At 33.4% G+C, this 17448-nt stretch overlaps 1 protein-coding gene across 1 annotated transcript in view; it reads left to right on the top strand.

Annotated features, from left to right (window-relative positions):
• The window catches only part of SPATA6 (spermatogenesis associated 6), a 98517-nt gene that overhangs the window by 12788 nt on the left and 68281 nt on the right, over positions 1–17448 (top strand). Inside the window, exons 2-5 of the mRNA XM_023535002.1 lie at positions 1658–1810; positions 2973–3021; positions 14676–14717; positions 15762–15886. Coding sequence (XP_023390770.1) covers positions 1658–1810; positions 2973–3021; positions 14676–14717; positions 15762–15886 — 369 coding nt within the window. The remainder of the gene's footprint in view (positions 1–1657; positions 1811–2972; positions 3022–14675; positions 14718–15761; positions 15887–17448) is intronic.

Genomic DNA, 17448 nt, shown 5'->3' with positions numbered 1-17448 from the left:
TTTTTTCTGTAACAATTCTTTGAAATCTTCAAAGTCTTGCATTTTACAAGAATAACAACACATCTCAATTTAAAGTAGCCTCATGTATAGGCATAAGTGGGCAGCAGCTATCATGTTAGAGAACACAGATTTGAGGGACTCTCACACAGCTTTGGTTTTAACAAGGCAGAGTAGGATATGAAGATGATGAACAGAATAAGATTTACTAAGAACCTTGAGTTTAATAATTTTAGGACAAAAGTGGAAAGTAGAATAAGAAATAGAGTCAAAATAGCTGGCATAGCAAACTGCTGTGTACAAAGAGACATGAAGTCTTAGTCATTTAATAAATGCAATAGTCTATATTAAGATGACAGATGATAATGGTTTTTAGTCTAACAATGATAATTTCTATTAGATAAATGATTTGTCAGGCACTATTCTAAGCACTTTTAACATATTCTTGACTCCTTTACTGTGTGATTTTAAGTAAGTAAATCACCTATCCTTTTGGGGAGCTCTGTTTTCATATATAAAACACCCATAATCTCTGAGCTTCTTCTTAATACTTAAGGTTCATGTTTTAGGATACATTAATGAGGAAAATAAAATTTCTGTCCTCAGGGAATGTATAGTCAAATAAAAGAGAGGAAATGTACCCACTTTATTAAAATGCATGGAAACAATAATTAGGACCTTAATGGAACTACAAAATGTTATGAGAATCTGAAACATATTACTTGGATATAGTAAATTCATAATAAATTTCTAAATTAGTTCAAATTGAATAATGATAGCTGGTGTATCAAGAGAAGTTTTGTGTAGGAGATGGCAGATGGTGTAAGCCTTGGCAGGTAGTGGGAATAAGTGAGGAAAAGATGGAGCAGTAATTCAAATAAATGGAAAGATGCGAGGCAGGGAAGCAATGTTTGAGTTCAGACAACCATAAAAAAATATACGTTGATCCTATTATTAGAGGTCGTTGAATAATAGTACTATGTGGGTAAGTTGGGTTAAAATCTTAGCCTTTAAGATCCCATTAAGGGCGTGGCCGGTCACTGACAATGAAATATGGCAGGGACTGGAGAGAGTGTACCATGTATTTTTTAGAAACCCCACATTTTATTCCTGTACTTTCTGTCAACTGTGAGAATAGTCGAGTTCAATTTCTTATTTGAAAAATATTGCATTGTACTAGAAACTTACAATTCACTTGCTTTGAAGCTTTGTCATCTTGTTTTTCGTGAGGGTGTGTGTGGCCTGCTATTTAGGGTAATACAGGTCAAGTTTGTGCTCTTTATCAGTATTTTTTTGTCCTCTAGAATAGTACTTTATTTCTACTGAGTCTTAATCCTTTGTGATTAAATGATACTGAATAAATTTATGTCAGCATTCAGCATAGAGTGGGTGCCTAAGGCTGACTGCTTAAAACTGTTAGTGTCTGTCCCAAGAGCTAGTACATAGAGCTTCAAATGGGGTACAAATAACCAAATGGAAAATCACAAATTTCTCAGAGGAATGGAAGTTATAAAGGCATTTCATTTAACTTCTGTAAATACCAGAATTGTGTTCTCTTTGTATTTGTATATTTTATTAGCATAGCAGACTAGTGTTTTATATAATGTTTTATGTCATTTTAGTAGGATAGATCAGGGAGTTCATAAAGCAGTCACATCAGTCTAATTTCTTTCAGGTAACTTGTCCAGGAGTGGTGCTGAAAGACAAGGAGGATATCTATCTTAGCATCTGTGTGTTTGGCCAATATAAAAAGACACAATGTGTCCCAGCCACTTTTCCACTGGTCTTCAATGCCAGAATGGTGTTTGAAAAGGTGAGTTCAAATCTCAAATCAAAATTAACAAACAAAAAACAAAAGTAGTTCCAAATTTTGAATAAAATCCTAGAAGAGAAATTATTGCTATTTACTTTGACTTAATTCAAAAGGAGATTTGTCACAAATCTGGAGACTTGAAAATAAATATGCATTATATTATACATTGAATCAAGTGCTTCTTTTTCATGATGGTTCAGCTTGTTTCTAAAATTGTCATAGTGGGATTTTATGTAAAATACAGCACCTAGAATTCTAAAAAGTCATTTTCATGAAAAGAGAGAAGAGACATTAATAGGTAAGAATATTTTACTTATGGCTATATTGTGGTACTACTTTCTATAAGTCTCTTTTCTTTTTCCCCCCCTAAACCTGTTGCTTTTGTTTATTACCAATTGTATTTCTTGCTTTTTAAATTTCTTTCATTTCTTTTCTATTTCCCTGCCTCTCTCCCTCCCTCTCTCCTCTTTTCTTTCCCCGCTCCCTTCTTCCTTTTCTCCACAAATAATTACCCAGTACCTGCTCTGTTCCATGCACCGCTCTGGACACTGAGTAGACAAATATCTTTCCTTCTTGGAACTTTCATTGTAAAAGAACAAACAGACAATAATTAAGTAAATACACAAATAATATAATTTTGGATAGTAATAAGTGCCATGAAGAGAATACAGGGGAAGGTAAGGAGACAAAGAGGGACTGAGAGGTTAAGGGGATTTTCTATTTTAAAGAGTGGTCGGAGAAGGCAGTAACATTTAAGCCAAGCCTGAATTATAAGACAATATCAGTCATTTGAAAGTCTAGGGGTAAAGCACTCTAGACAGAGGAATAGCAAATATAAAGGCTTCTTGTTGGGAATAACCTTGATGAGCTGGAGAAACACCAAGAAGGCCAGTATGACCATGGTAACAAAACAAAGGGAAGAAAGATAGCAGATGAAATTGGAGTGGGACACACAGCCAACCCTAATGTTTGTTTGTTTGTGAAATCTTCCACAGCAATCATGGGAAGCAGAGGAGAAGTAGCAGTTCTCAGTAGTGTCAAGTTTCTTTGGTTGGGAAAGGAATATTTTGGGAATGAGAGAGAAAAAACAGACTATTTTATATTTATGTTCCTGTTCACTTCCTCTTCTCCATCCTGCTTCCCCTCCGTTCTCCCACTGTAGGTGTTCCCTGAAGCAGTAGACCCTGGAGATGTGGTTGCTCAGCTTGAATGTGAGTTTTTAAATTTTAGTTCCTGATACTAAGACAGTTTAGAATTACCCTTTTTAATCCTGGGTTAGATAAAAGTTAAAAAGAGTTTAATAAGAATTTTAAAAAATCTTGAGCACTTTTTTTATACTTCTTGGAATTTCAGAATATAGCTGCAAATAATAAAAAAATACATGTACTTGGAATTTTTTCTTCTGTGTTTGGTCTGTGGAAAACAAAAAAACTTATTTTAACTTTTTATTGATTTAGATAATATAGAGTTTATGATATAAGGACAGAGATTCATATTAAGTGAGACTTTGTAGACAAAGATATCCTCGGTATATTGTAAATCAAGAGAGTAAATAATAGAAGATTGTCATAATGGTAGCTATGCTTTTCACTTTGTATTACATTTAATGTTAATAAATTATTTGAAAGAGGCTTTTTTAAGACTTGATAAAAGTAAATTCTTTAAAGTACTAGGAATCAACTATTAGAAGGTGCAGCTATTTGTGAGAGCAACAGTGTCAAGGTATACACCTGGGAATAAGTTATTTGAGCTTTAGGTATGAAATGAAAAGCTCTGTTATTTATCCTTGTAGTTAGAAAGGGACCTGGGATCACCAGATTGGTCTAATATGTAACTGGATCAGAAGGTCAGAGATATTGGGCATCATCGTTGCCATCCATCTCTTCCAAACCTTCCCCTTTCCACATCCCATTGGGACTCTAACAATGTAGAAACATGGAACCTGGCACCATGCTAGAATCTGGGCATATAGGGAGGAATAGAGCTGGCTCATTGTCTTACATTCTGGGAATTTATGGTTTAGTGACTCTTCTCCAGAGTACTCTTTATGGCCAGTGTCAATATCTCACTTTTTATAGCTGTTCTGTCACTTGGTATTCTAAATTTCACTATGGTAGACTCACTAGTTGGCAATTTGGTGCCAGTGGGTATATGACTTTTACTATTTCCTGAACATCTTAATATCTGGGAAATTGTATATCTTAGATGATATGAAGATAATTCTTTTATTGTTTGGAAATTCTTATGTTAAACACATTGTCTTTTTCTGTTTGTTTTGAAATTTGGGGGCTATAAAAAGAGTACTTAGTGGTTATCATTTTTTAGAAACTTTCTTGCCTTGATTTCTCTGATTCAGTTTTCCTCTTAGGTCTCTTCCCCACTCACTGACATTTCATATTTTGGTATCTTTCTTAAATTCATCTTTTTCTGCCCGTCTTTAAATATTAGTAGTCCGCAGGCTTCCCTTCTCTGATCTCTTTTTACATAGTTTCTACTCTTTCTTTATATTCTCTTCAAAGACTTGACTTCATATATTACTATCTTCTGATGACTTCCACATCACTCTTTATCTCTGATCTCTCTTGTGTGCTTTGGGCCCCATTTTTTCTACTTTTTTTTTTCTCTCAGTTTTACAATCTTGCACTGTCCCTTAACCTTATTATTATGAACATCTAAAAACACTAAAAATGGAGAGGAAAAAAAGTTAATGTCTCATATACCTATCACCCAGCTTCAACAATACTTAACATACCGCCAGTCTAATTACATGTTCACCCTGCCACTAAAATATTTGTTGGAATATTTAAAAGCAAATTCTATATCTACATTATTTCATTGCAGATACTCTGACATGACTTCTGACTGATACTTTAAAAAATATATATCTACCATGCTGGTGTCACACCTAACAAAATTAATACCAATTCCTTAATTCTTTAATAACATCAAATGTGTTGTCACTCTGCAGATTTCCCCAGTTGTCACCAAAATGTCTTTTTGTACTTGGTTTGCTAAAATCAGGATCTAGTCAAGGGGTGGTTCAATACATTATATATGACTGTTTAGCTCATAAGTTTCTTTCTTTCTTTTCTTTTTTTCTTTTTTTCTGTAATAGTATCTCTCACTTGTTTTTAATGCTGAATTTGTTAGAAAAACCAGGTCCTTTAGAATGCCCTACAGTTTGGATTTGGTTAATTGCTTTCTTAAAGTTCTGGTTGTTTTGTTTATCACTTTTATTATATAAATTGATAATTAGACTTAGGAGTTTGAGTAGATTCAGAATTATTTTACTTTTGGGCAAGAATCTTTCATAGTTGGTGTTACGTATTTTATTGCATCACATCAAGTGGCATATAATGTCTGACTATCTTAAATTTAGTGACATTTGGCTTCAGGCAGCATCAATCTGATTCCTCCGTTATAAGGTTCCTCATCAGCCTTTTATTTTAATAGCTTTAGCGTTGTTAAGATACATCTTTTAATAGGGGTTATAAAATGGGACTTTTAAAAATAATATTGTCATTTTTTTATGTATGACATTTTCTAATATGTCATTTTTTATTAGCTGGAATTCTTCTATTAAAATTTTTTCCTTATCAGCAAGTTGGTTACTCTGAAATATAGTCCTTATAGAAATGGGTTATTTCTTCTCCTTTCCTTACTTTCACAGCCTTAGTGAGGTGTAGTTTCCATCTCATTAAATTCACCCATTATAACTATAGTCAAATGATTTTAGAAAATTTAAACAGTGATGAACCATCCACAATCCAATTTAGAATATTTCCATCACTCCAGAAGTTCCCTGATGCTTGTTTACAGTCATTTCCTATGCTCACTTTCAGTCCTTAGCAACCACTGATTATTTTCTGTATATATTTGCCTTTTCTAGAAATTTCACATACGTAGGTTAATATAATATGTAATGTCTGGCTTCTTTCACTTAAAATGTTTTTGAGGTTTATGCATGTCATTCTGTGTATTAGTAGTTCCTTCCTTTTTATTCATGAATAATATTATTTTATTGTATGGAACATTTTTCCCTTCCCAAAACTACAAAATGTTGTTGAGAGAAATTAAAGAAATTTTTTTAAAAATGCAACAACACATCATGTTCATAGATCAAAGATTTTGAAGGCAATTTGCCCAAAATTTATCTTTAGATTTAACATTATTTCTATTTTATGGCTGTTTGGATGGACGTTAGGATTGTTTCTAGTTTGTGGCTGTTAAGAACAATGTAGCTATGAATATATGGCTATACGCTGGGTTACATGCTAAATATATGTTTTACTTTTTAAGAAACTGTCAACCTGTTTTCCAAAGTTATTGTACCATTTTCATTCCCATCAGTAGTGTATGAAGGTTTCAGTTTTTCCACGTCATCCCCAAGATTTGATATTCTCCATGTTTTAGAATATAGCCATTTTGGCAGGTGTGTAGTGCTAGCTTAAAGTTGTTCATACTTTTCTCTTTATGATCCTTTTGATTTTTGTAGGGTTAATAGTGATGTCTCTTCTTTCATTCTTGTGGTAATTTGTGTTTTCTCTCATTTTTTATTGGATGTTTGATATTTTCTAAAGATTTTGTTGATATTTTCTAAAATAATCAATTTTTTATTTCAGCAATTTATTTTATTTTCCTCTTTTCTGTCTCATTGATTTTCATTTTAATTATTATTCCTTTCTTCTACCTACATGGTGCATGATTTGTTCTTCATTTTCTAGCTTCTTGAGGTGGAAACTTAGATTGATTTTAGATATTTTTGCTTTTCCATTGTAAGCATTTGAAGCTGTAAATTTCTTTCTTCACCCTGTTTTGCTGTATTTCTTAAATTTTGACGTATTTTTTGTATTCATTAATTTAAACATATTGTCTAATTCTTTGTGTGATGTTTCTTCTCTGATCTTTGGGTTCCTTTGAAATATATTGTATTTTAAAATATTCTGAGATTTCCTATATTTCTTTCTAATGTTGATTTCTAATTTTGTTAAGGTGAGAGAACATAATTTGTAGAATTTCAATTCTTTTGAATTTATTGAGATTTATTTATGGCCTATCCTAAGGTCTATGCATGAAAATATTCCAAGTATACTTGAAAAGAGTGAGTATTTTGTTATTTTTGGTTGAATTATTCTATATCAATCTTTTTCTGTCACTCAGTGAAGTTGCTAATGTTCAAGTCTTCTGTATTTTTGCAGATTTTATTTCTTAGGGCTAGAGGAGATCTGGTTATTTTATCAATTACTGAGAAAGGGGCATTTGAATGTTCTGTTGAATATTGAAATTTCAAATATTTTTTTCTTTCCATTTGGCCCTGAAGCTTTGTGTAGTAGAAGGCCCTTGATTAACATTGTAGAAGGAAAGAGTTTTGCTTCCAGGTGTGGATGTGTTTGCTTGGCAGGCGCCTGCATTATGCCAGGTTTTTTTCCAGGACCAGACTTCTGTAGCCTCTGCAGCCTCTCTGGAACCCAGGTATCATCATACATGGTGTCCAACAGCAGCTCCCCTTAGCCATCCTCCTTTCAGTGGTTTTGTAGTGAGGAGCCTCTGGTTGAAGGCCTCCCTGGCACCCCAGAGGTGTGGGGTGATTCCTGACAAGTTCCAGAGTCAGATTTCCATAAGTTTTACTGGCATGGCACTAGAGAAACTTTTCTCTCTTTCAGTGAGCCAAGGCTATAATCTCACTAACAAATTTTGGATCTCAGCCCTGGGGAGGATAGCTTGGGGAGAAGTCTTCCTTGGGTTCTCTGTCTGAGCCCCAGGACTAATGGCCATTTCTTCTAAGTGCTAGTCTTATATATTTTTAAGTTCTCTTTCCAGCTTCCTAGGTAATCCTCCATTACTTTAACCCCAATTGTGGTTAATAGTTCTTTATATTAAACTTTCCTTGTGTGGTTTCTCTCTCCTAATTAGGCCCAAACTGATAAAAACCTCATTTATGGTAGTAAAGTTTGTGGTAGTGAAATTACAGCAGTTTCAGTCCTCACATCTTCCTACCATGTTCTTAAGAATAAGGAGTCTGTGTTCCATAATTTTCATCAGATCTTGAGATTTGTTCTAATCACAGTAGGATGAAGAATGTAGTATGCTGTTGGCTTAGCTTGCACGTGTTCTACCTTTGTTTCCGGTGGTGCATATGTCAGCTCTGTAAGAGCTACGCCGGTCTCTCATGGAAGGGGAAAGGAGGAGGATTGGATGCTGTGGAGATGGCTCATAGGTGTCCCTACAGTGAGCCAACATAGTGCTGAACCTTCACGTATAGCGCGATAGTAGAAATAGGAGAAATAGCCCCTTTAAGTAGAATATAAAATGGAGCCTAAAGTACTAAAGCAGGCTTTATGTCAATGGAAGCAAAGAGAAGCATTTCAAGGAAGGAAACATTGAATCAATGTGGATTTTTCCAGAATCTCCACCCACCTATTCTACTACAGGAATTGTCACATATATCATTTTACGTTGTGTAACATACAAAACTAATGTGTGCTTGTCTGCCTGTCTAAAATCTAAAACAATTCATTATTAATAATTGTCATCTAAAAGCATATTGAGCATGGTACAAACTCTCAAGGAGATTCTAGGACTTCCTTAACTAGACGGTCTGATAAAGGGTCAGATCCTTGAGTAACCTTAGGGAAAGTGCTTAGAGCAGTCCTTGACACACAGTAAACACTTAAAATTGTTTATTATAATTGGTGGTGTGTTGCTACTGTTACTGTTGTTAATATTTGGAGAACTTCCCAGTTCCAGTTCACACCTCTAAGGAAACTCCAAAAGCCCAGAATCACCTAAGACTCTGAGGAAGTATACATTTATGATGTATAAAATGATATTAAGTGCCAATGATATTATAAGCCATAATAGGGAAATTTTACATTCATAGTGAAGGCATTCTCTTTAGGGAGATAGTTTTAATCCTGATATTTACCAGAATAAAATTAGTTATAGCTAAAGCTATATATCCTGGGAACCATTTTTAGGCAAGAAAGATAATGAAAATTTTTCTGCATCTTTGTCGAAATTGCATTTTCATCTTTTCTCAATGAAGGTTTGCAGGTTCTTTTTTACACACACACACACACACACACACACACACACACACAGACAAGCTCTCAGTCTCTCTCTCTCTCTCTCTTTCTCACACACATGTACAAACACGCACTGCCACAAATATCTGCTGAAAAGTTGTTCATACAGATAAACACAGTGCTTTGCTCCCTCACTTCTTTTCAGTCACTGCTCAAATTTATCATCCTAATAAGAAGCCTTTTCTCACCAGTGTTGTCTAAAATAGCATCACCTTTTGGTCAATATCTCAGTCTCTATCCCATTATCTTTAGAGTTATTATATCTTCTACACCAGGATAGTTTCAGATTAAAAGAGTATGCTTTTAATATTTCAACCAAGACAACAGGTGTCAAAGGGTACTGCTCAGGGCAGATAGTGATGAATGGTCCTCCTGTTTTTCTCCCTAGTGCTGATATATTATTTATTTTTTATTTTCTCTCATTAGAAACAGTTTTATTAGAGCAGAGACTCTTCCTGTTTTGTTCCCTGTATCTCTAGTACATATGACAATACATGATACATACTAGGAATTTGCTATCCAGGGAGCTAAATAAAATATCATAAAATATAATAATAATTGCCTCTCATTATTTTTATGAATGTTGGAACTATCCTATTGAGAGATACCTATTTGTAATATTATAATGCTTTTATTAGGAAACATTTTGCATTTGAAAATTTATAATAACTGCTGTGGCTTCATTCCCTTCAACATTCAGATAAAGAGAAGATATGATCTTTATTTATATTGCAGTAGATTACTAGGTGTCCCTATTGCTTTCTCTTGCCTATAGGGAAAAAAAAGCAATTTCATTAGAGCCCCTGTTTTTCAGCTTCTGGGAATTAGTGCTTACCTGGTGTTTGAGGTGTTTAAAATGCTTTCAGGTAAAGATTTGAAGGCTGAGAATAAATCCTCAAAGTCTGTACATGAAAATATCCTTGCCTGGATCCTCAGGAGAGCTTATAGGACTCAGGATGTGTATTTTAAATCTACAATGGCAAATTCATTCCAACCAATTCACCTTTGTATTTAAGGCAGATAAATAGGCATCTAGAGGAAATTTTGATAGCAATTGTTCTTGCTGGTACAGAGGTTTAATAGCATTCTGGCTCTCTCTCAAGGTATTTACTGTAGCTTTTGATTTGCTATTTGTGACTCGGATTTCTGGAGCATTGCACTGCATTTACTTTGTAACTCACACTAAAAGTACATGTGAAAATGAAAACTTTTACAGAGGAAAGAGGAAAATTATAAGTAGGTATAAGATGAAGGGTAACTATAAGATGAGGTTAATTATACTACAGATTCTAGTAGATGTAATTTACATTAACTTAGTTTTTGGTTTCCAGCAGCATTAGTTCTCTATAAGGCTTTTCCTTTAGCAATTTACCTGAAGTATTTTTGCCAAAATAAGATTTTTAAATATAAAGGAGTAGAAAGTTGTTTATAGAAACTAGGAAATATTTTTTCTTAGAAAATCTGTGTTCTTACAATAAAATATGAACTAAACAAACCCAAGCAATTATTTTTCAGACCTTTTCTTTACAGGTGAGGAGTTTTAGTGACAATGTGAGTTGTTTATTTTATTGTTTATTTCATTACTTTACTCTGTGTGGCAGTTACTCATTTTGTCGATGGTAGATTTAGAAGGTATAGAGTATTTGACAGAAATCTTAACTTTGTTTTCTGTTTAAACTTTTTAAACTTTATACTCCTGAGACCATTGCCACTTCTGAGATCACTGATACCTTTAGTAAAGATATTGGAAATACATTTTGTTAACAGCTGCATTTTTCTTTCTTTCTTTTTTTTATGTAAATTGTTCACAGCAATAGTACCTGGCAATACTAAGTCCTCATGTAGTATTTTGCTGAATGCTCTATTGACTATGTTCTGCTTGTGTGTTTGGCCCCTTCCAGAATGATTCTGGCTAGAGTGGGGCATTTTCATTTTACTTAGATCCCTGTTTCCTTCCTTGGCTTTATTTTAAAGCCTTTCATTTTTTGTTACGAACTGATTTTTTGCTTTAATTTTACTATTCTGTAGGACTTTCAGACTACATATATACATGACTACATATACACATATACATGCATATGTACTTATCTATATAAATATGTACATATATGTAAATGCTAATGTCTTACCTTTTAATTTGCTTTTTACTTATATCAAAATATTATTTTTAATTGGTTACAAAATTATGCTGTTTTTCTTTATATCAGAGTTATATATAGTCTGCAAAGCTTTTTACAAAAAAAATAGTAGCCCGATAACATCTCTCTCATCATTTCCCACTCCCTAAGGACTACTTTTCAGTTTTTAAAAATTGTTTTTCTTTGTACTCACCTCTATATCTCTAGCATGTTTATATTGCATTCGAAACATTCTGATTTTTCAATTTTAGATATTATCTGTACTTTCTCTTATGGAAAATGAGGATTTAAATATTTTTGCATATTCTCTGCTTACCCTCAAAACACATACATGCCTATTTTCTGTCTTTCTCTCCTTAATACAATTATCCCAATTTTGGTTTATATTTTCATGATTATGTGTTTAAAGTATTTATAGTTGAACCGTGTGGCATATATACTGTGGTTATTTTTCCTGCATGAATTTTGTTTTCACTCGAATTAATAATTTGCTCTCCTTTGCTTAGTTTTATAGTTTATTTTAGTTTTTTAGCTTTTGCTTAACTTAACCCTAGTTCTCCCTCAGATATTTAAATCATTTTCTCAAAGTTTAGTGCCCTTTCACTTATAAATCATTTTTGTTTTTGTTTTTTTTTTTGCTTAGATGCCTAAAATATTTTTTAAGTCTAGTAATTTTACTAGAATATGTCCTGAAGTTGTTTTTTTTATGGCTTGGTATTCTTAGGTACAATGTATTTATTCTCTTTCATTTATAGTTTCTAATCTTTTTTTATTTCTGCAAAGTTTCCTGAAATATACTATTTAGTATTTATTTTTGTCTTTTGTCATAGTTTTCTTGATTAGACTCTGTTATAGTTTGTTGATCTTTTTTGCTTGGTTAGTATTTGTTATTTTCTCTCAAATTTTGAAATCTTTTTTTGTTTCCTTTTGATTAAAAAAAAACTTTTATGTTCAGTTTGTTTTAAGGCATTATCTGTTGTGTCTGTTTGCTTTTGTTTTAGTTTAATATTCATTTTTGAAATTACTTCCTCTATTTCTACTTCTTTCTGAGTTATATCTCATTTTAATGTTTTTCTAAATTTGATTTATGTAATTCTTCAACATCTTATATTACTTTATTAATTTCAATGTAGTAAATTATAGATTTGATCTATAATGCAAATACCTCTTTTGAAAGCATTAATTTGGTGTTGCTGATAAACTCTTATGAACTTTAGGTTTGTGCCAACACAAGTTGCTTCTCAGTGCTACCTTTCAGTCTTTTTACTTCTTGGAGAGCTTTCTCTCTAATTTCTCATGTAGATATTCTAAGCATATTCATTTATCATATATGCCTTTTGTTTAAACTCTAGCATTCTTAAGATGAACAAATGACCCTACTTCCTACTTCACTGACCAAAATCGAGTCCATGGCATTGATCTGCTTCAGTTTACTGCACCCTTGTCCTTGGGGTCACCTACGTCATTACCCACTCTAATCTTCTTTCTCCTGGTCTTACAGGTTTCTCTGTTCTGCTCAAGGTTATTCTCTCTATTTATCCCCTTCATCCATCTCCTCATGCCATTTCTAATATCTTGGTCATTATATTTTATTTTTTTCCTTGTATATCTTCACTCTCTTGTTGCTAACCCTCACCCTTTATAAACATCCTATAAATTCTCATCTTAAAAAGAAATATTTTCTATCTTTATCCTTGCCCCCTATCTAATTACTGTCCTATCTCTTTATTCTACTACTCATTCAAAATACAACTTCCTCACCTCACATTTATTTTGCAAATTGCTGCTTTCTAGTTCCAGTAGAGTTGTTAATGAAAACAGTGCCAGCTTGGAAGACAGTTGTAACTGAGCTCAAATCTCATCTCAGGAAACTTACTATCTTTGGTAACCTTACCCTTTAGTCTCTGTTTTTTTTTATCAGTAAAATGGAGATAATAGCTTGTTAGGGTTGTTTTGAGGATTTACGTAAAGCTTATAGGAGCTCAGTCCCGACATACAGAAAATATTCTTTAAATGGTAGTAAGTAATATTATAGTTTTGACTACCTATGTCCTTTTTTAATGTATTTTTTAATTTGTAATCATGTTTTTTGAATATTCGAGGTTGCAGAATAAGTGACCTCAGGGAAAATATAGTGTGAGTATGTATAGAAAGTTATGATACTGAGCATATCTTAAGATTATCTAATTTGATTTCAAATGAAATTTCACTTTATGTTTAGATATTTTCTAAAAGACAGGGCTTTTCTTTGTGATCAGGTATTATAATTATTGTATATGCAGTAGATCAAGTGTTTTAAAAGCCTATTTTTTCAGTGCTATCTAACATTAGTCCTTTTCTGTTTTTCCATTTATTGGTAATATGATGAGAAACAGTATGATGTATTCATGGAAAGTGTCACGTGATTCGAGGGGTGATAGAAAAGCCTTCTCAAGCAAAAGTTGCTTATCCACTGACCTATAATAAGAACTAAGAAATTTTTTAAAAACTTTTCGATTGCCTGCAATCTCAGTCACTATGAGAGTATACGGGGGATTCCAAAGTGAATGAAATGCAGCCTCTTTGTTCAAAGAAGTGTCCATTTTAATAAAAAAAAGAATCAGGCATGTAAATAAATAATCAGATCCTTGCATAAGTGTACTGGATTTGAGATCAGAGAAGTGTTGGATGAGGCATTCACATGCAGGTTGACATTGTTCAGAATTACGGCAAGTCTTAGGTTTAAGAGGAAAGTAGACCTGTTTTATCTTCAGTGAAAAAGTTGTCGAGACTTTGAGGTTAAGAGATTATAGTGAGAAAGAGGATGAACAGTTGTCAAAATCAGATGGCATGAGGCAAAAGGAGATCATTAATTTCTTGGTAATAGATGTAGATTTCACGTATAAGTGAGATTGTACAGTATTCGTCTTTCTCTGTCTGAAATATTTCATTTACTATAATGCCTTCAAGTTCCATCCATGTTGTTGCAAATGGTAAGATTTCCTCATTTTTTTTTTAACGATTGAACAACATTCCATTGCGTGTTTGTATGTGTATGTGTGTCTCTGTGTATCTCGCAGCTTTTTTATCCATTCATCCATTGATGGACACACTTAGACTATTTTCATATCTCGATACTGCGAATTATGCTGTTGTGAACATGGGGGAGCAGATATCATTTCAAGTTAGTGCTTTCATTCCCTTGGAATATATTCCCAGAAGCAGAATTGCTGGATCATTATAGTATTTCTATTTTTAATTTTTTGAGGAACCTTCATACTGCTTTCCATAGTGGCTCTATCTTGGTACCACTCCTGTGAGCGATGTTGATAATGGCTATGCATGTGTGGGGACAGGGGATGTATGGGAAATCTCTGTATCTCCCTCTCAGTTGTGTTGTAAACCTAAAAAGAGTACTTAAAAAAATAAAGTCTTTAAAAAAATCAGAAAGAAAACCCCAGTGAGATTGAAGGGTTAATTTCTAATATAGATTAGTAAAGCCATAAGAGATGTATCATATATGTATATATATACACACACAATATACTAATAAATATATATGTAGTCTATCTAGCAATTACTTTGACTTTTAGATGCTTCTCTGATAAAGTTACTTTTGTGTGTTATTAATTTATTTAAGGAAATTTTTCTTTAAACTTTCAGATGATACAGCATTGTTTGAGTTGATTCAACTAGTTCCACCAGGTACTGTATTATATTTTGATAAAGAAATTGACATGTGAACCCATTTCAATGAAATGCTTTTTGAATATCTCATCTTTTCCCCTTTTTCCCAAATTAAGAACAATGTTGAGTTTCTAGTATTGGTCCAGTGTGTGTAAAATATCAGTAGACCAAAATAATATGTACAGAAAGATTTACATGTGGCATTTGAAAACACTATTCTAAAAAATGAGTAAATAGTAATAATTGAAAGTGAAAAAATAATCCGATATCATTTCAGCATATTTTGTGACATTCATTAAAATTGATTTTTTAGTTTTTGTGATTTATATAAAACTTTTCTTGATAAAGTAGTCAATTATCTTTGTTTTTATGTGTGGACTGTTATAGGGAATGGACAGGAATAAAATCTTACCCATTTAGTAAACATTACAAATCTCTAAGATGGCTTGAGTTAAAATATGAAGGATAGTTTCATTTCAGTTATTGCTATCTATGATTATAGAAGAAACCTGTCTTAATCAAATACATATTTTGCATGAAAAATAGAGTTATATTTTATTGAAAACTAGTAATTTGAAAAATTTCAAATATTAAATATGTATCTAATTCAGATAACCACAAATTCCAGAGAATGTCTACATTTTTTTTCAATATGGAACCTAATACCTTATAATGGCAAGTAGAAAAGGATGGAAAATAGAAAAATGTAGAAATGGTAATTAACTTTCAGATGTGTAAATGTTATATCAACTTGCTGTGTTTACAAGGACTTTGTTTTTTTTTTAGGAAGTCTTAGATATTCACTAAATTTAGATAAATATTCCTCCTTTTACAAAAGGCAGGAGGTATAATTATTAATATGCACTACATGTCTGAATAAGGAAATATGTTAACTTATTTAACATAACTTTATTTTAATTTTCTTTTCATAGAAAAAAACCCTTCACCCTCTAGCAGGTATTTCAGTAAGGCATCAGGCATTATATATATTGTTACCTGATGATTTTGTTTCTAAATAGAATATTTTGTTATAATTTGAATCATAGGATATCTTTCTTGTAGTGGGTGAAACACTGTCTACATATGATGAAAATACACGAGATTTCATGTTCCCGGGTCCAAACCAAATTTCTGGACACCATGATTCAAACCGCCAGGTTACCATGAGGAGGATTTCTGGCCTTCGAGTAAGTGCTTGCTATTTTCTAAATCAATTCGTGATGCAGGATTATTCTTAAAACATACCACGTAGCCCTCAATACCTGAAAAGTGAGGAACTAGTTCAAAATTTAATTTGGTTTAAAACATAATGCTTTTCTGGGCCTAGAGAAACATGGCGAAGTGAGAGATGTCCCCAGATATCTCCCCTTGAAACGACAATAAGCAGAACATCTAAAACTCAACAAAAAACGCCCAAACTGCACACCAGCACATCTGAGCATGGGATCTGTGCGTAAGAGCTACTACACATTAGAACCCTGGGTATTGGGTGGTGGACTGGGAGAAATAAAGAACCTGCCTCTCACAGCCGCTGGAGATCCCTGTGGGAGAAGCAGGAGGGGAAAAGGTGCATGAGTTCCCTGAACAATCCTGCCTGGGAGTGCTGTGAGCTCCACGCGGCTGGTGGCGGGGCCCAGTCATCAGGGCAGAAAGCAGAGAAGCGGGATGGCAGAGAAACAACAGTTAATTTTTACCAGCCACAGTTGCAAAACCGAGGCTGAGCTGCAGCTCCCAACCCTCCAAACCAGAGGGCTCTTCCCTCCATAGCCTCAGACTGAATACCACAAAGCCCCAGAGGAATCTGAGCAAATGCTACTGAAACTGACAGGGCCTGAGACTGAGAGTAGCACACACGATTAAACATCTAGAAGAAAAAAAAAGTCATGATTAAGGCTTTATACAAAGCAGGGATCCAAGAAGCTTAGACGCCACCTACTGGAAACCAAAAGAAAAATGCCTTCTTTGCAACAGACTAAAGAGACCTTCTATAATAAATATTTTTTTCTGGGAAAAAAGCAGAATACACTTCAATTAATACCCAGGCAGAGAAATATTCCATTAAACACTATGAACAGCCAAGGTGACAAGGCATCTCAGAAAGAAAGAGAAAAACCTCCAGAAAATAAGCTTACAGACATAGAAATATGTGACTTAAATAACAGAGAATTCAGGATGGTACTTGTGAAAAAACTCAGTGAGATCCAAAATGAATCATATTAAAAATTTCAGGAATTGAAAAAACAACTAGATAAGCAGAATGACTTCTTTAGCAAGGAGATTGAAATCCTCAAAAAGAACAGAATAGAACTTCTGGAGATAAAAAAAACATACTGTAAGAGTTGAAAAATGAAATAGCAAGCTTGGGGAATAGAGTAGATCAAATGGAGAAAAGGATCAGTGATATCAAAGACAGAAATCTAGAAATGTCAGTAGGAAGAAGAGAGAAACCAAAGAATGAAAAATAATGAAAGAGAAATACAAGAACTTGATGATACCATCTGGAGAGGAAACATAAGAATAATGGGCATTCTTGAAGTGGAGGAAAAGGAGCAGGGTTTAGAAATCATTTTCAGACAAATAGTTGAGAATTTCCCAAATATAAGGAGTGAGCTGGAGCTTGGAATTCAAGTGAACAGAACATCTAATTATCCCAATCCCAAAAGGCCTTCACCAAGACACATTGCATTAAAATTATCAAAAATCAATGACAAAGACAGAATTCTCAGGACAGCCAGGGGAAAGAAGACGG

Source organism: Pteropus vampyrus, unplaced genomic scaffold (assembly GCF_000151845.1).
Source record: "Pteropus vampyrus isolate Shadow unplaced genomic scaffold, Pvam_2.0 Scaffold135, whole genome shotgun sequence".
Taxonomy (NCBI): Eukaryota; Metazoa; Chordata; class Mammalia; order Chiroptera; family Pteropodidae; genus Pteropus; species Pteropus vampyrus.
Note: the sequence above shows the minus strand (reverse complement) of the source record. Positions and strands in the feature narration are given on the sequence as shown.